The sequence below is a fragment of the Aulonocara sp. 'chitande type north' Nkhata Bay genome, linkage group LG10, assembly GCF_057382095.1.
Source record: "Aulonocara sp. 'chitande type north' Nkhata Bay isolate Kocher_YH1m ecotype deep benthic linkage group LG10, A_spYH_male_GT1.1, whole genome shotgun sequence".
NCBI classification, from domain to species: Eukaryota; Metazoa; Chordata; class Actinopteri; order Cichliformes; family Cichlidae; genus Aulonocara; species Aulonocara sp. 'chitande type north' Nkhata Bay.
This window is the reverse complement of record NC_141353.1, coordinates 10,495,088-10,509,795: the sequence shown is the minus strand read 5'-3', so window position 1 is coordinate 10,509,795 and position 14,708 is coordinate 10,495,088. Positions and strand designations below refer to the sequence as shown.

General features: G+C 39.1%; 1 protein-coding gene across 3 annotated transcripts; it reads right to left on the bottom strand.

The window, feature by feature from the left end:
• Nucleotides 1–4,618: 4,618 nt before the first annotated feature.
• Nucleotides 4,619–5,752, bottom strand: LOC147320307 (complement C1q subcomponent subunit B-like). Of its 3 annotated transcripts, none has more exons than XM_086308182.1 (4): nt 5,548–5,752; nt 5,250–5,317; nt 4,998–5,175; nt 4,619–4,896 (listed from the first exon to the last, which is right to left on the bottom strand). In XM_086308182.1, the coding sequence occupies exons 1-4, from the start codon at nt 5,750–5,752 to the stop codon at nt 4,619–4,621; spliced, it is 729 nt and encodes a 242-aa protein (XP_086164308.1). The 3 variants fall into 3 exon arrangements, with proteins under 3 accessions (XP_086164308.1, XP_086164306.1, XP_086164307.1); XM_086308180.1 differs by having other exon boundaries at nt 4,998–5,129; nt 5,255–5,317; XM_086308181.1 differs by lacking the exon at nt 5,250–5,317 and having other exon boundaries at nt 4,998–5,129.
• Nucleotides 5,753–14,708: the final 8,956 nt, after the last annotated feature.

Sequence of the window (14,708 nt, the reverse complement as noted above, 5' to 3'; positions counted from 1 at the left end):
ATATTTCTGATCAAATGTGAGGACTGAACGTTTGTAAAAAGAAATCAGGATGTGCAGCAGAGCTCAGAGTGAAGTGAAACATGTCAGCAGATTTAAAAGTATTTCAAACTCAGTCGTATAACTGTGAAGAAGTTTAATTACACATTTAACCCGTGACAGAGCTTAATATCGGGGAAAAAGCAATTTCAATAGTAAGTCTCAGTTTTTTGTTCAAAAAATAAAAAAACTTTGCTAAAAAGTCCTGTAGTTATAAAACTGAAATTTTTGTTAATTACAAAGAAAATTTGAGATTTCTTTATTTTTAATGTGGACAAATGGTATAAAACTACCTTTCTATAGCATATTATAGCAGTTTGTTTTATTACTTAATAGCGGCCGAGTTCTTTATCAGCTGGAAAAACTGTAAAACTCATGAATATGAAGTTAAAACTCGTGCCCTCCATCACATTGTTCAAAGTCATTCAGTGAGGTGGCTTAGAGACTTTGGTGGGCCAATTCTGGCCCCCGTGCCTTATGTTTGACAACCCTGAACTATTCAGACAGCATGAAACACAAAGACAAAAGCTTGACTGTCCTGATGTTCCAAATATTTTATTGTAGTTATGGGTCTGAGATGACTTCAGCTTTTCAGTGAGAAAGAGCCAGAGCCTCATCAAACCATCTGCCATGCAAAGAGTGCTTAATGGGTGTCAGAGGTGTGCTGACAGAGCTCTTGTTCCAGCTTGTTAGTCACTTAAAGAAGAAGCTCAACTGACCGAGAAAGAGCGTTACCATGACGAGCTGTCCGTGACGAAGGAGGACGCGTGTTTCGGACAACTTCTCAAAGTGTTTTTCATCTGCATCTACAAATGAACCAGAAACCAGAGCCGCTGTCACCCCACAACCAAACCATAAAAACATTTTCTGCACAATGGATGGAAATTCACTCCATTAAACACTAAATACTACAGCTCAACTTTTATCATTTCTGCTCTTGATTTTCTTTTTCTAATTTTCTTTTAATTCATATTTTGCATTCATTAGAGATACTAGGAATAGGTGTCAAGAAGATGCATTATATTTATGATAAAGTGCAGTTTTAGCTGATATATGTCAGAAGATTATTGTAGACCTGTTTCATTATTTTCTATTGTAATGTTTTCTGTAGTAGATTGTGATAGATTAAACAAAAATAACAATGGCGTCATGTGTAAAATGTAAATCAAATAAGAATTTTTTGACTGTTTCTTATACATTTTTATCACTGAAACCAGGAAAAATATTTAAAATTTCTTTCAAAACTCGTGTTTTTGTCAGGGTTCCTGGGTGGTTCACCCAGTGTTTTCAGTTTTGTTCATGTTCAGTTTATTTTGTCACTCGTTCTCATTTCCTGTTTTGCTGTTCCAGTTACTTCCATGTGTCTTTACTCAGATTAAGTCCAGCTGTTCACTCACCGGTTTCTAATTACTCATCACCCAGCCTGTACTTAAACCCTCAGTTTCGCTCAGTCCAGCGTCTTGTCATTGATGTTGTCTGCTCCGCATGTGTGAGCTCGGTTCAGCCAGCTTAAGTTCTGCTCGTCCCCTCATTATAATAAACTCCAACTCTCACCATGAGTCCTGCGTTTGGCTCATCTCTTCCTCTCATCCACACACATCCCTGACAGTTTTTAGTTTAATTAAGCGTACAATTTCCCTTTATAAAGTGAAACCTGGTATCCTATAGTCAAAAAACATATCCAATAATGATTTCTTATATTAATTTAACATTTCTAAAAGTGAGACTCAAGAGAAATACAAATCGAAAATGCAAGGTGGTTTATTTTGTTCATAGTGAAAGGTAAGGAATCTCGGAGAAATTAGGCATATTTAATTGTAATAAAATATTGATTTTTTTAATCACTGTTGTGCTTTTTTAATGTAAACTTCTCATGTTTTGCATTCAGCATCCTAAAAACATACAAATTACCAAATATATCACATGAAGTGCATTTTTTTAAATTAAATATTATATTTAAAGTGAATATGAGTTTAATATGTTGTCTTTGATATAGTGAAACAAAGACAACATATTAAATGTTTTTAGAAACATATTCTATTTTATTTTGATTGTGGTAACTTCATAAAAATGGCAACAAAAGACTGATGAATTTATAATACTAAATAAAAGTATTATACAGTACTGGAACATCTCATAGCTAACATGGCGGGGTGTCATAATCAGCTGAGGAGGGCTTCCCTCCCCCCTTCAGTGCTGTGGGGGCGGGGCATTAGAACACATGGGGAGGAGCAACTGTATCTGAAAGTTTAGGAACAACATGCGCTGCAGGGAACGTCTTGATTCTGCTCTAAATGAAACATTTTTCAGTATTTTACATGTCGTCTTTTTCTGCAGTACTCTGTAAATGATTTGACATAGATCTTTTTTTCACTTTGTTTCAGTTTTGTTGGAAATATAATTGTGTTAAAGCATCTTCATGGTGTTTTTTTTTTTGTTTGGTTTTTTTGTTACAGCTATAAACTGTAGATTTCAGATTCTAATTTCAGATAAAGCTCCATTGTTGTGTGTCTGACAGATGATTTTAATATTACTTCTGTGGTCAGTGATTTGATAAGATAAGACTTTATTGATCCCACTGTGGGGAAATGTGTGTGTTACAGTCTGGCTCGTTGTGTCCTGGGCAAGACACTTCACCCGTTGCCTACTGGTGGTGGTCAGAGGGCCCGGTGGCGCCAGTGTCCGGCAGCCTCGCCTCTGTCAGGGTGGCTGTGGCTACAATGTAGCTGCCATCACCAGTGTGTGGATGGGTGAATGACTGGATATGTAAAGCGCTTTGGGGTCCTTAGGGACTAAGTACAGCGCTATACAAATACAGGCCATTTCCCATTTACCTCAGCTCAGGTAGAGATAGCAGACGGAAAATACAAAAAATACAAAACAAATAAGATAATACACTACATACAATGGCAGCAAACGCAGAATGTGATTATGGATACAGGGTTGTGGAAATATGCAAGAAATAAATGTAATTAATCTACCATCACTATTACTAAGTAAGTCATAGATATCTATAAGTATGTATAAGTATAGACACTGGTCCAGTATGGTTGCACATCTGAATATGTTTATGATATGTGCACTAAAAATAACAGAACTTTTCCACTCCACATGTTGGCGTTATTATTACCTGGTTTCAGTGTGTTGATTATGTGTCCAAAGAGGGGCTGTTTACACCAAGCTTTCAGCTACACAAGTAAAAATGATGAGAATATGTTAAATTTGGAGTCAAATGGTTTGCTCTTTTATTCTTTCTTTTTTTCCTACTTGATAACTGACCACATGATGGTGCCATTGTCCCATCGTACTGTAAGTACAGAGTATGGCTGTGAACTGGAAAAAGATGGAGAGAAAAGAGATATTTTAAAGTGCCTAATGTGAATCAACTGGAAAGTAGAAGCTGAAGAGAATGGAGAAAGTAAGTAAAGTGTCAGGAATGACATTGTAAAAGAAAACCAGAACAGGAGACTGACATCAATAAAGAGCTGAGAGCTCTGCTTACAAGTCTCTGCAATACTAATTCCACACATAACACATAACTTTCAGGCTCTTCCATTTACTGATCACTACTGTGTCTTAAGATTTTATTTGAATTTGGATTTAAAAGGAGTGTTTTAGTTATTTTAAGTGAACCAAACAATTTCTAAATGCCTAGAAAATTCCTACGTGACAGGTTTTTATTAATCATTCATAAAAGATGAACTAACTCGATCTTATACTGTAAAACTGATAATTATCAGCAGGAGATAAAAGCTGTCTATTGTTTGTTTACTTTTCCTGCACAGATTTGATTCATATTTTTTCTCTTGTTGATCCATGTACATGGACATATGTAATATTAACATTTGAATGGATTCATGTTTTTATAACTAAAGAAAACTATATTTTTATACCTGAATATGCAGTGATTTTTCCATTGTATATAAGAGGTAGCTGATACTTTATTATTCATCTTTAAAATTAGTCATTGGTCATTGTTATTAATGTTCATGTGATATGATCTGAATGGATTGTTTGCCAGCAAAGTAATCAAACACGATCATTGTGGTGATACAGATCTGGGTTTAATGATACATGACATTCAAACATATTTTCAAAGAAACCATTCTCTACTTGATCAGGAAGAACAAGAAAAGTAGATGTATTAAAGACATTCTTGTAGTGGGGCGATGGTGCAAAACACCCCCACTGTACTGGCCTTGCTGTGGTTGTATAAAACCATATGTTTGGGAAACCTGCAGTCAATATTTAAACATGTGAGTTGGAGCAGAAAAATGTCTAAAATATTTTTTATTAGATTAACTTTGGAAAGAGAAACTAACTCAAACCCATTTTTATTACTGTCTATTATCACATGTATGTAATCCAGATATAGATGCAAATATAAAAACATTTCAACATTGTAAGTCAGCAGTTTTAGAAACACACACACACACACACACACACACACACACACACACACACACACACACACACACACACACACACACACACACACACACACAAAACCTTGAACCAATCCAATCTGTTTTACTTCTGAAGTGTGAGCTCCAAACAGGACGTTATAGAGCTGTCCCACTGGTCACATGGTGAAAAGTAGGTGACCACTGAAGGTGGTGTGATGTCCTTGACTATCACGTACCCTTGCATTAGCAGAGAGACGTAAAAAAACATGATCTCCAGCTTCTAGAAGCAGTGAGGCTCCATTAGAGGAAGTCCAAAAATGGGATGGTTGAAGTTCAAGTATAATAAAAATTTTCTCTCCATTCTTGAACAACTCAACCCGAGTCATAATGTCTGCATATCCATATGCATGGCACTCAAAGTGGTAGACTCCTCTCACTGGTGCAGTGAAAATACCTGTGGGACATTTGTTTTTGTCATGTTAAATCAGCTGTTAGAACATCTGGAACATCAGCCTGACATCAACATAGCCGAGAAGTGACATTCAGTGTTATTACCTGTGTGTGGGTTGTAGGCATTTCCAATGTTTGTGACAACCTGTTTAAATATCAGAGTAGTATCTGTGTTAAAGGGTCCAATGTCTAGAGTGCCTCTATCCAACAAAGAAGTCGAGAAAGCCACCTGTTTATCTGAGAGAGAGAAATGTCTTTTTTTTGTTTGTTTTTTAACTTTATGCTTTGTAATTAAACGTGTCACAAACATCCACAGTTACCTTTTCATAGAAAAGATCAGACTCATGACTTGCACACATTACCTTGTAACTGTTGCTTCAACTGGTCAATCTCAGTTGTCTGCCTGTCCAGCTTTGTTGAATGATCTAAAAGTGTAAAAAATAATTTTACGAGTTTCACTTCACTGCACAGCTAATTTTAGAGCATTGTCCATAAAATAAAAGAAAGTATGCTGATTAGTTCAGGGTTTTTTCTTTCTATCTGGACATTTTCGTAGTGACATTGGCACTTTTATAAGACAACAGTGAATATAGAAAAATGAAAGCATATGGAAGGTTTCCTGTTACTTCTCTCACTACCTGACATGATACTGTACCTTGATTTTCTTTCTGTAGGATCATGATCTGTGCTTTCTGCACAGCCAGTGAGACTGCCATCTCTCTGAGCACAGCATGGATGTCCTGTTGACAGGGTTGTTGGTTTGAAATCTGCTGGTCAACAATTTCATTATCTGCCTCAGTCGGATTTGTGGAAACGGAGCAGACCAGAAGCAGCAGCGAGAAAAACACCATGATCTCCATTCTGTCAGTGAAAACTCAACAGTATCTGTGTCATCTGCAAACCTGACTGACTTTTATATTACACAGTTATGGTTATGTAGTAATGATTTCATTGGTTTCAGAGATTCTTTGATAACTGAAGGCATAAGTAATCTTAGTGAATGAATCATTAATCATTATGACTTTCAGTCAGAAGGACACAAACGCGTGACTATCAGTGATTGTCTGCTGACAGTAAATTGTGTCGGGACATGTGCTGGTTTAGTTCATAGCAAATAAGAGCAGTTTAAATGACTCTCATGAAGTTTTCTACTAATTCAAAAAGGTAATTAGTCTGGAAACACAGATGTAATGGAGTAATTACCTTTTCCATGTGTGAATCCTGCCAACCTTTGTTTAGAACTTTCACATCCTTCAATGTTGCTGACTCTGTACATTTTGCAGTTATTCATTTAATTATTAATCAGAGATCCACATTAATAATTTAGTATATTTTTGATGCTTTGCTGGTGTATTGTTTGTTTGCAGCTGAATGATGCAATTCTGAGTTTTCACAGTTTTCAAATAGAGATTCCCAATACCAACAAAAACAGGAGTTTAAGCAACAGTGGAATCATTTCTCTGGAGCTGTTTTTCACTGAGGGGCGCTGTTAAGAACTGAGTTTTGTAAAAATGTTTCGGAGCCACATTTGAATCCGTTTCAGGTCTCCTGCTGAGTTACTTCATAAAAACACACTTTGAAACATGATTATAAATTTTCTTTAACCAAATTGAAAAGAATGAGAGAAAACAGTTCACATTTTCAGTCACTACATTTGTTTTGGTACCAGTGCAGACAAAGTTTGCTCTACTTTCCTGAACACCACAACACTCGTACCATGTGAAGATTATCCACGTGCACCCTCACACCACCTGAGCTTTATATTGCACAGTAAAAAGAGGCATGGAGGAAATACGTGTCTCTGATTTTAATGATGCAAAGTACAGCTGATAATGGTGTGAAATCTTTGCTTTGACTGTAAATGCTTAATGTGTCAGTAGTAGATGCACTTATCATTATTAGACTTTATAAATATGGTTTTCATAACAGTCGGTGTACAGCTACTGTTGTAGCCTGTTTGCGTGTGTTGTGTGTTTTTGTATTGAACAAGTGGATTTAATAAGTGTTGAGGTAAAGCTGATGATCTTGGACTGTTATAGGATGCCTCAAATTGTTCTTTATGTAAAAGCTGGATGACAATGAGTTAGATGTAATTTGTTGTCTGGAATTGTTGTTTTGCTGATATTGCAATAAAAGTTCAGGAGAGAAGACTCAGAGGTGTTGTTGCTGTGATGCTGAAACCTGCTGTAGAATTGGCTTTCCTGCTTAGTTTGAAGTTCTTATTAATGCAAGTCGGATCCCATAGCATAGGATCAGACTCAACCCTATGCTATGGGATCCCTATGGCTGTAGCTCAGGAGGTAGAGCAGCTCATCTGCTGGTTGGAAGGTTGGTGGTTTGATCCCTGGCTCCCCCCGGCTGCATGCCATATATCCTTGGGCAAGTTAATAACCCCAAGTTGCTCTCCGATGCATCCATCGGAGTGTGAATGTAGTTGTAGAAAAGACTTAAAAAGCATAGAAAACACTGCTTGGGTGAATGTGGCATGTTGTATAAAGCACTTTGAATGCTCCAGGAGAGGAGGAAAGCACGATATAAGAATCCATAACAGCCATATCTTTAAAAGACTGCCACCCTGCCAGTTTAAGCATTTAGATCATAGTACAGCCTCACAAAGCTGCCACCATGATGGCAGCTCCCAGTATGAAAATATTTATATATTTGAAATGGATAAAAAACTAACATTGTTATTTCAGTGATTGTTTATTGTTCAATAAAAAGACAATTTCTTTGTTTATCATTATTAATATTTTAGTTTACAATTTTGACATCATAATGTGCATCTGGATCTGGATTCACAGACAGATGAAAAAATAAAACATGTTCAATTTTTGTTTTAATTACATAAAGTCTTAAGGGTCACCAACTGGAAACAAACAGGAGGTTCTGAAGCTGTCACTCTTCTCACATGGTGAAAAGCAGATGACCACTTTAGGTATTATGGTGAACTTGGTTATCATAAATCTTTGAATTAGTCCAGAGACGTAAAAAGACCTGATCCCCAACCTCCAAAAGCAGTGAGACAAAATTAGAGGAACTTGCAGCATCAGATGGCTGAACTTCATATGCACTAAAAATGTGCTGAACAACACAGCACCATTCTCAATGCCTCCGTATCCATATATTTTCCACTCAAAGTGGTAGGCTCCTCTCACTGGTGCAGTGAAAATACCTGTGGAACATTTTTTTGTTAAATGGAAAATCAGCTGTTAGAACACCTGGAACATCAGCCTGACATCAACATAGCTGAGAAGCAACATTCAGTGTTATTACCTGTGTGTTTGTTGTAGGCATTTCCAATGTTTGTGACAACATGTTTGAAGATCAGAGTACTCTGGATCATGATCTGTTCTTTCTGTTAAAGGGTCCAGTATATCCTTCACCTTGATCCAGCAGAGAGGCTGAGAAAGCCACGTGTTTGACTGAGAGAGAGAGAAATGTCATTATTTGAAACTGTTTTCCAGTTAGACTCTTCCCAAAAGAGTCATCATTATCTCCAATGAAAGAAGTGTTTGACAGCCAGAGATGGGCAGTAATGCGTTACAAGTAACGCGTTAGTGTAATCTGATTACCCTTTTCAAGTAATCGGATTTTCAAGTAATGAGTAAAGTAAGGGATTACTATTACAAAAAAGGTAAATAGATTACTGTTACTTTCCCGTAAGCACGCTGCGTTACTGCGTTATTAAAACTGTGATTTTTTTGCGAGAATGTCTCACGACAGTGACGTAAGCGAGTGCAACATTTGTGACAACAGCTGTGTGCAGATCAACAATGGATCTGGTGGTGGAACTGGTGGTGGTCAGAGGGCCCGGTGGCGCCTGTGTCCGGCAGCCTCGCCTCTGCATGACTAACTGCACCCACCCCACCATCCACACATCTTCCAGACTACATAAGACGGTAAACGCCCAGGCTGAGATCTTCCTCCACCTCTCCTGTATCTCCCCCTCCCGCAGAGAGTTCCTGAAGAGAAGAAAGCTCCTGCAAGATGTGACCATCCCCCCCACCAGATGAAGAGCCCCCCAGGCGGCTCGACGCACCGGCGGCACCCTGCTCCAGGGCCGGGCCCCCATGCACCCACCCACCCACAACTCCGGCAACACACCAACCAGGACCCAAGCCCCCGAGGCCCGGCCCGGGCCCCAGCCCAGAGACGGAGCGCCCCCAGAACCTCACGCCCATCCCGGACCCACCCAGGGGCAGCCAGGTTGCCAGGTCAGTAACCCACGTCCGTCAGCACAGACCCTCCCCTAGCCCCGCTGCACGCAGCCGCGAGGAAACAGTCACCTGAGAGCCAACAGAGCCCCCAACCAGACGTGACCGCTACCCCGGTTTGAGCCCCCCAAGGAAGATGCCTCCGGGGAACCCCCCGACGCCTAAGCCTGTCCCTACCCCCTCACCAATCACAACAGTGAAGGCGGGACCAAACTATGACCCCCCACCCCCACTAGGTGATGGAGCTGATAAAAGGGGCCCAGAGCAATTGATCTGATGTGGTGGCAGAGGCTGTGTCAAGACTAATGTAATCTAATAGATAATTTCTATATTGGTTAGAATTAAGATTATTTTTATTTTTCCAGTTCATGAGGACTGTTTTCTTGGCTATGCATAGGGCAGTGAAGATCATATGGGCTATATTCTTTTCTGAAGTGACATTATCTAAGCTGCCCAACAAACACACTAAGGGGGAAGTTGGAATGTTACATTTCAGACACTTTGATAAGTCTTCACATATCTCGCGCCAAAACTTTTGCACTGGTGGACAGAACCAAAGAGCGTGGATATAATTGTCTGGTGTATTGCCTTGACAGTGTGAGCAGTTGTTGGAAGATGTAAAGCCCATCTTGAACATCCGATGACCTGTATAGTGCACTCTATGTAGTATTTTGTATTGTATTAATTGCAGACTGGGATTTTTAATTAATTTGAAAGTTTTTAAGCAAATCTGAGACCAGAAGTTTTGGTCTAGGTTGACTGATAAATCTGCTTCCCACTTTGCAGTAGGAAGGGATATTGATTCATCTAATTTAGAAAGTGTTCTGTATATTTTAGATAATAATTTGGGGGATTTAAGAGTAAGGAAATGTGCCGCACTTGGTGGTGTTTGTAATTCAACTTGACTGAGGTTAAATTTCTTTTTTACTATGGATTTAATTTGTTGATATTCTAAAAACCTTGTCTTGTTGATCCCATATTGTTCAACTAGTCTGTCAAATGGAATAAATTCTGTTCCCTCTAATATATGTTCTAAGTATTTAATTCCTTTACAACTCCATTCTGGGAAATTAATCATATTATTGTTTTGTAATATGTCAGGGTTATTCCAGATAGGTGTACGTTTACATGGGATTAATGAAGACTCCGTTATTTTTAGAAACTCCCACCATGCTGTCAGAGAAAAGCTGATGTTGATACTTTTAAAGCATTCATGTCTTTTGATGTTTGAGCTAATAAATGGTAGGTCTGAAATCTCTAGATCCTTGCATAGTGCCTGTTCAACATCTAGCCAGGGCTCAACTAAGAAGGTATGTTTTAACCATTCTGAGATGAACTGAAGCCTGTTGGCTAAGAAGTATTGGTGAAAATTAGGCAGATCTAATCCTCCTCTATCCTTGGTTCTTTGTAGCGTTTTTAAGCTAATACGCGGGGGTTTATCTTTCCAAAGGAATTTGGAAATATATGAATCCAGAGATCTGAACCAATCTTGTGATGGTTTGTTAGGGATCATCAAAAATAAGTAATTTATTTTTGGCAAGATCATCATTTTTATAGTGGCGACCCTTCCCATGAGTGATATGGGTAAAGATTTCCATCTAGTCAGATCGCCTTCTACTTTCTTTAGAAGTGGAATGTGGTTTAGTTTAGTTAAGTCTGAAAGCTTAGGAGAGACATTAATACCTAAATATTTAATATTTCCGGATTGCAGTGGGGCAGAGGAAGAATTATGGAAGGAGCAGTTAATGGGGAGAACTGTAGATTTTGGCCAGTTAATTGAATAATCTGAAACTCTTGAAAACCAGTTTATTAAAGTAATTACCTCAGAGAGGTTGGTTTGTGTGTTTTGCAGAAAAAGCAACACATCATCCGCATAGAGACTGATTTTATGTTCTATGTTCTTACATTTTATGCCCTTAATTGTTGTAGCCTGTCTAAATGCTGCTGCTAGAGGTTCGATAAAAATTGCAAAAAGTGAAGGGGAGAGTGGGCATCCCTGTCTGGTGCCCCTCAGGAGACAGAAGCTGGAGGATGTCTGGTCATTTGTTCTGATACGAGCCGTTGGGGAATTGTATAATATTCTTATCCAGTTTATGAAAGAGTTTCCAAAACCAAATTTGTGTAAAGTTGCGAATAAAAATTTCCAATTAACTCTGTCAAATGCTTTTTCTGCATCTAGAGATAATATTATGGTTTCGATGTTTTTATCGTATGAGTAGTCTATTAAATTAAGTAATCTACGAGTGTTTGTTGAGGAGTGCCGACCTTTTATGAAACCAGTTTGGTCAGGATGAATTAAGAGGGGGGTCATTTTCTCTAATCTCTTTGAGAGAGCTTTGCAGATTATTTTAAGGTCTACATTTAAAAGAGAAATTGGACGATAGCTTGAGGGAAATAAAGGGTCTTTGCCTGGTTTTAGCAGGAGACTAATGTTGGCAGAATTCATATTTGGTGGTAGTCTGCCCTTTTCCTCGATTTCCTGCAACATGCTGTGGAATACTGGTGCCAAAATTGTCCAGAATTCTTTGTAGAATTCTGCAGGGAAGCCGTCTGGACCTGGAGCCTTATTATTGGGCATACTTATCAGGGCTTCCTGGAGTTCACTTGGCGTCAGTGGCGAATCCAGTTCCATTGCTTGACTGTCTAGTAATTTTGGAAGAGTTACGTTGTCAAGAAACAGATCAATTTCATTTTTAGATGGGTTTATTTGTGGTGAGTATAAAGTTTCATAGAAATCCCTAAAAATGTTGTTTATTCTTCCAGGATCATATATTATGTTCCCCGATAAGTCTTTAGCAGCACATATAGTTATTTTTTCTTTATTTATTTTTAGCTGGTTAGCTAGAAATCGACCTGATTTGTTACTGTGTTCAAAATTCTGCAAGCGAAGTCTTTGTATAAGGAATTGTGTTTTTTTATTAATAATTTCATTTAATTCTAGTTTTGTTTTGCATATTTTGTTCAATGTTTCCTGATCTTGGTGGGACGCGTAGGCTTCTTCTAGTGATTTGATGTTTTTTTCTAATTCCTGAATATTTTTGTTTTCTTCTTTCTTTTTGTGTGATGAGAAAGAAATTATTTTACCTCTCATCACAGCTTTCCCTGCTTCCCATAGAACAGAAGCAGATATTCCGGGAGTGTCATTAAAGTCTAAATATGAAGTCCATTCCTTTTTAAAGTATTTAATAAAGTCTTCATCTTTAAGTAGTGATATATTAAATCTCCAGTTTTTACTTGGCGTAGTATTATTCTTGTGCATTAGTGTTAAAGATACAGGAGCATGATCGCTGACAGCTATAGGATGAATCTCAGTGTCTGAAATGTCACACAGCAGTGAGCTGCTGACCAAAAAATAATCCAGACGAGAGTAAGAGTGATGAACATGCGAGAAAAAAGTATATTCCTTACTGGTGGGGTGAAGAGAGCGCCATGCATCGCAAAGACCAAAGTCGTTCATATACTGTTTGATTATATTTGTGGACTGCCAATTACGCTGAGTTCCTGTTGTGTTGAGCCTATCCATTTCTTCATTTAGTCCAAGGTTGAGGTCACCGCCAAGAATGAGTGTGCAATCAAGGTGTTCAGAGAGTGCACTAAAAAATCCGTGGAAGAATGAGGGTTCATCAACATTTGGACCATATATACTTACAATACATAGTTTTTTGTTCAATATTGATAGTTTAATAATTAGAAATCTACCCTCTGGATCTATAACTGTATCGAGTACTGTAAAATTAACATTTTTATGTATTAAAATTGCTACTCCCCGTTGTCTAGAATTATAACAGGCTGCAAACACGTTAGGAAACTCAGGTGTTTTAAGTTCATTTAAACCTGTGACAGGTTTGTGAGTTTCTTGTAATAAAACAACATCTGCCTGTAGTTTTTTAAGCTGGTTAAATATTTTTAACCTCTTTCCTCTGGTGCCAGCTCCATTTACATTCCATGTGACAAACCTCAGCATGCCCTTAATTGTGCGTGTATGTTTAATGATGTATGCTGGGTGTTTCGTTTAGACAGGTGGAGAGAATGTGGAAACATCCCTTGTTTGTAAATAGAAAGAGAAAAAGAAGTGTGGTGAGAGACTCCATAAGTCTGACTATGTGTGTAAATATTCACTAATATGAACAAGCGTGGCTTGCTTATGTGTCCTGCAAGTCTGTGCGTGCTGTGAGGCTGTTGTGAATGTGCTGCCGTTGAGCTGATGTGTTTGCGTGATCGTGGTGTGAAAATATGGAGAAATAGAGGGTGTTGTTTGTAGGTGAGTGGGGAAGTAGGTGACCACAGCAGTGAAAGACAAGAGAAAGAAAGAAACCACATGAACTGTGAGCGACAACAAAAAAAAGGGAAACGAAACGGAAACATTCCAATTAAAGCAATGACGGAGGGTGACGGTGTTATATCTGCTATGACATCATATTGATATTACTAGCTTAAACTCATGTTAAAGGAGAGAGTGTGAATGAATAAGAAAAGAGTGTAGCGGGTTCTTATCTGGAGTGCAGTTAATATAACCACGGTGTGGTGCCGAGGTCGCGGTAAAGCTGTCCGTCCACGTAGAGCCGGTCCACGGCGATGACAGCACGGGAGCCTTTCTGGATGAAGCTACGTCGAACTGGGAACAGGACCTTGCGTCGTTCCAGGATCTCTTTGGGGAACTGGTCGTTTACGCTGAAGTCCGTTCCTTTCAGCTCTCTGCCGCGTCTCTTCACCTGTTCCTTCTGTTTGAATTGATTGAATTTGGCCACAATAGGCCGTGGTCTCCCGGTCCGCGGCCGCGCGCCCCCCAAGCGATGTACTCTATCGAAGTTGATGTTCTTTACGGTGTCCTCCGGCAGCTTCAGGTGGATTTTAATGAAGTTTTTCACCGTTGCCTCTGCGTCCTCTCCGGCAGTTTCTGGAATACCAGAAAACACAAGATTATCTCTCATGCTACGGGCTTGTAGATCGATAACGGACTCTTTTATTTTTTTATTTTCAATGTTTAGCTGGGTCACGTTATTGGTGAGAGATTTAACCGAATCCCGTAGCGTGGCATTTTCAGCGGCAAGCGTTTCCACCTGCCGCTGACTGAATTCCAGGGATTCTCTCAGAGATTTAAATTCCCGGTGTAAAATCTCCACCAGGGACAGCCTCGCATCGAAACTGGACAATCGCTTGTCGATTGACTCCAGGATTTCTGCGATGTCTTTGCCGGCAGGCGATGTTGTACCGGGGGAGTCTGCCTGGCGACTTCTCTTCGATGACGGCGTCTCGATTTTGGCCGGGGAAGATGCACTCTGGGCCTTATGCATTACTAGATCTTGAAAACAGCGGTCGATGTAATCTTGGAGAGCGTCTAAACTCTCCCCGTTGTCCTCCAGGGTGTTAGACCACTGCGACACACCTGCACCAGGGCAAACCTCCGCCTGCCCCACTCCTGCTATACAGGTGAAAATAAACAGGACTGCCAAGTCTTTGATTTTATCTATTTTCTGCTGTGTTTTACTTGCATCTATTTGAAAGACTGAGTGTAAACACAAAAAATATTTTATTTTACAGTGGGGCAAAAAAGTATTTAGTCAGCCACCGATTGTGCAAGTTCCCCCACCTAAAATGATGA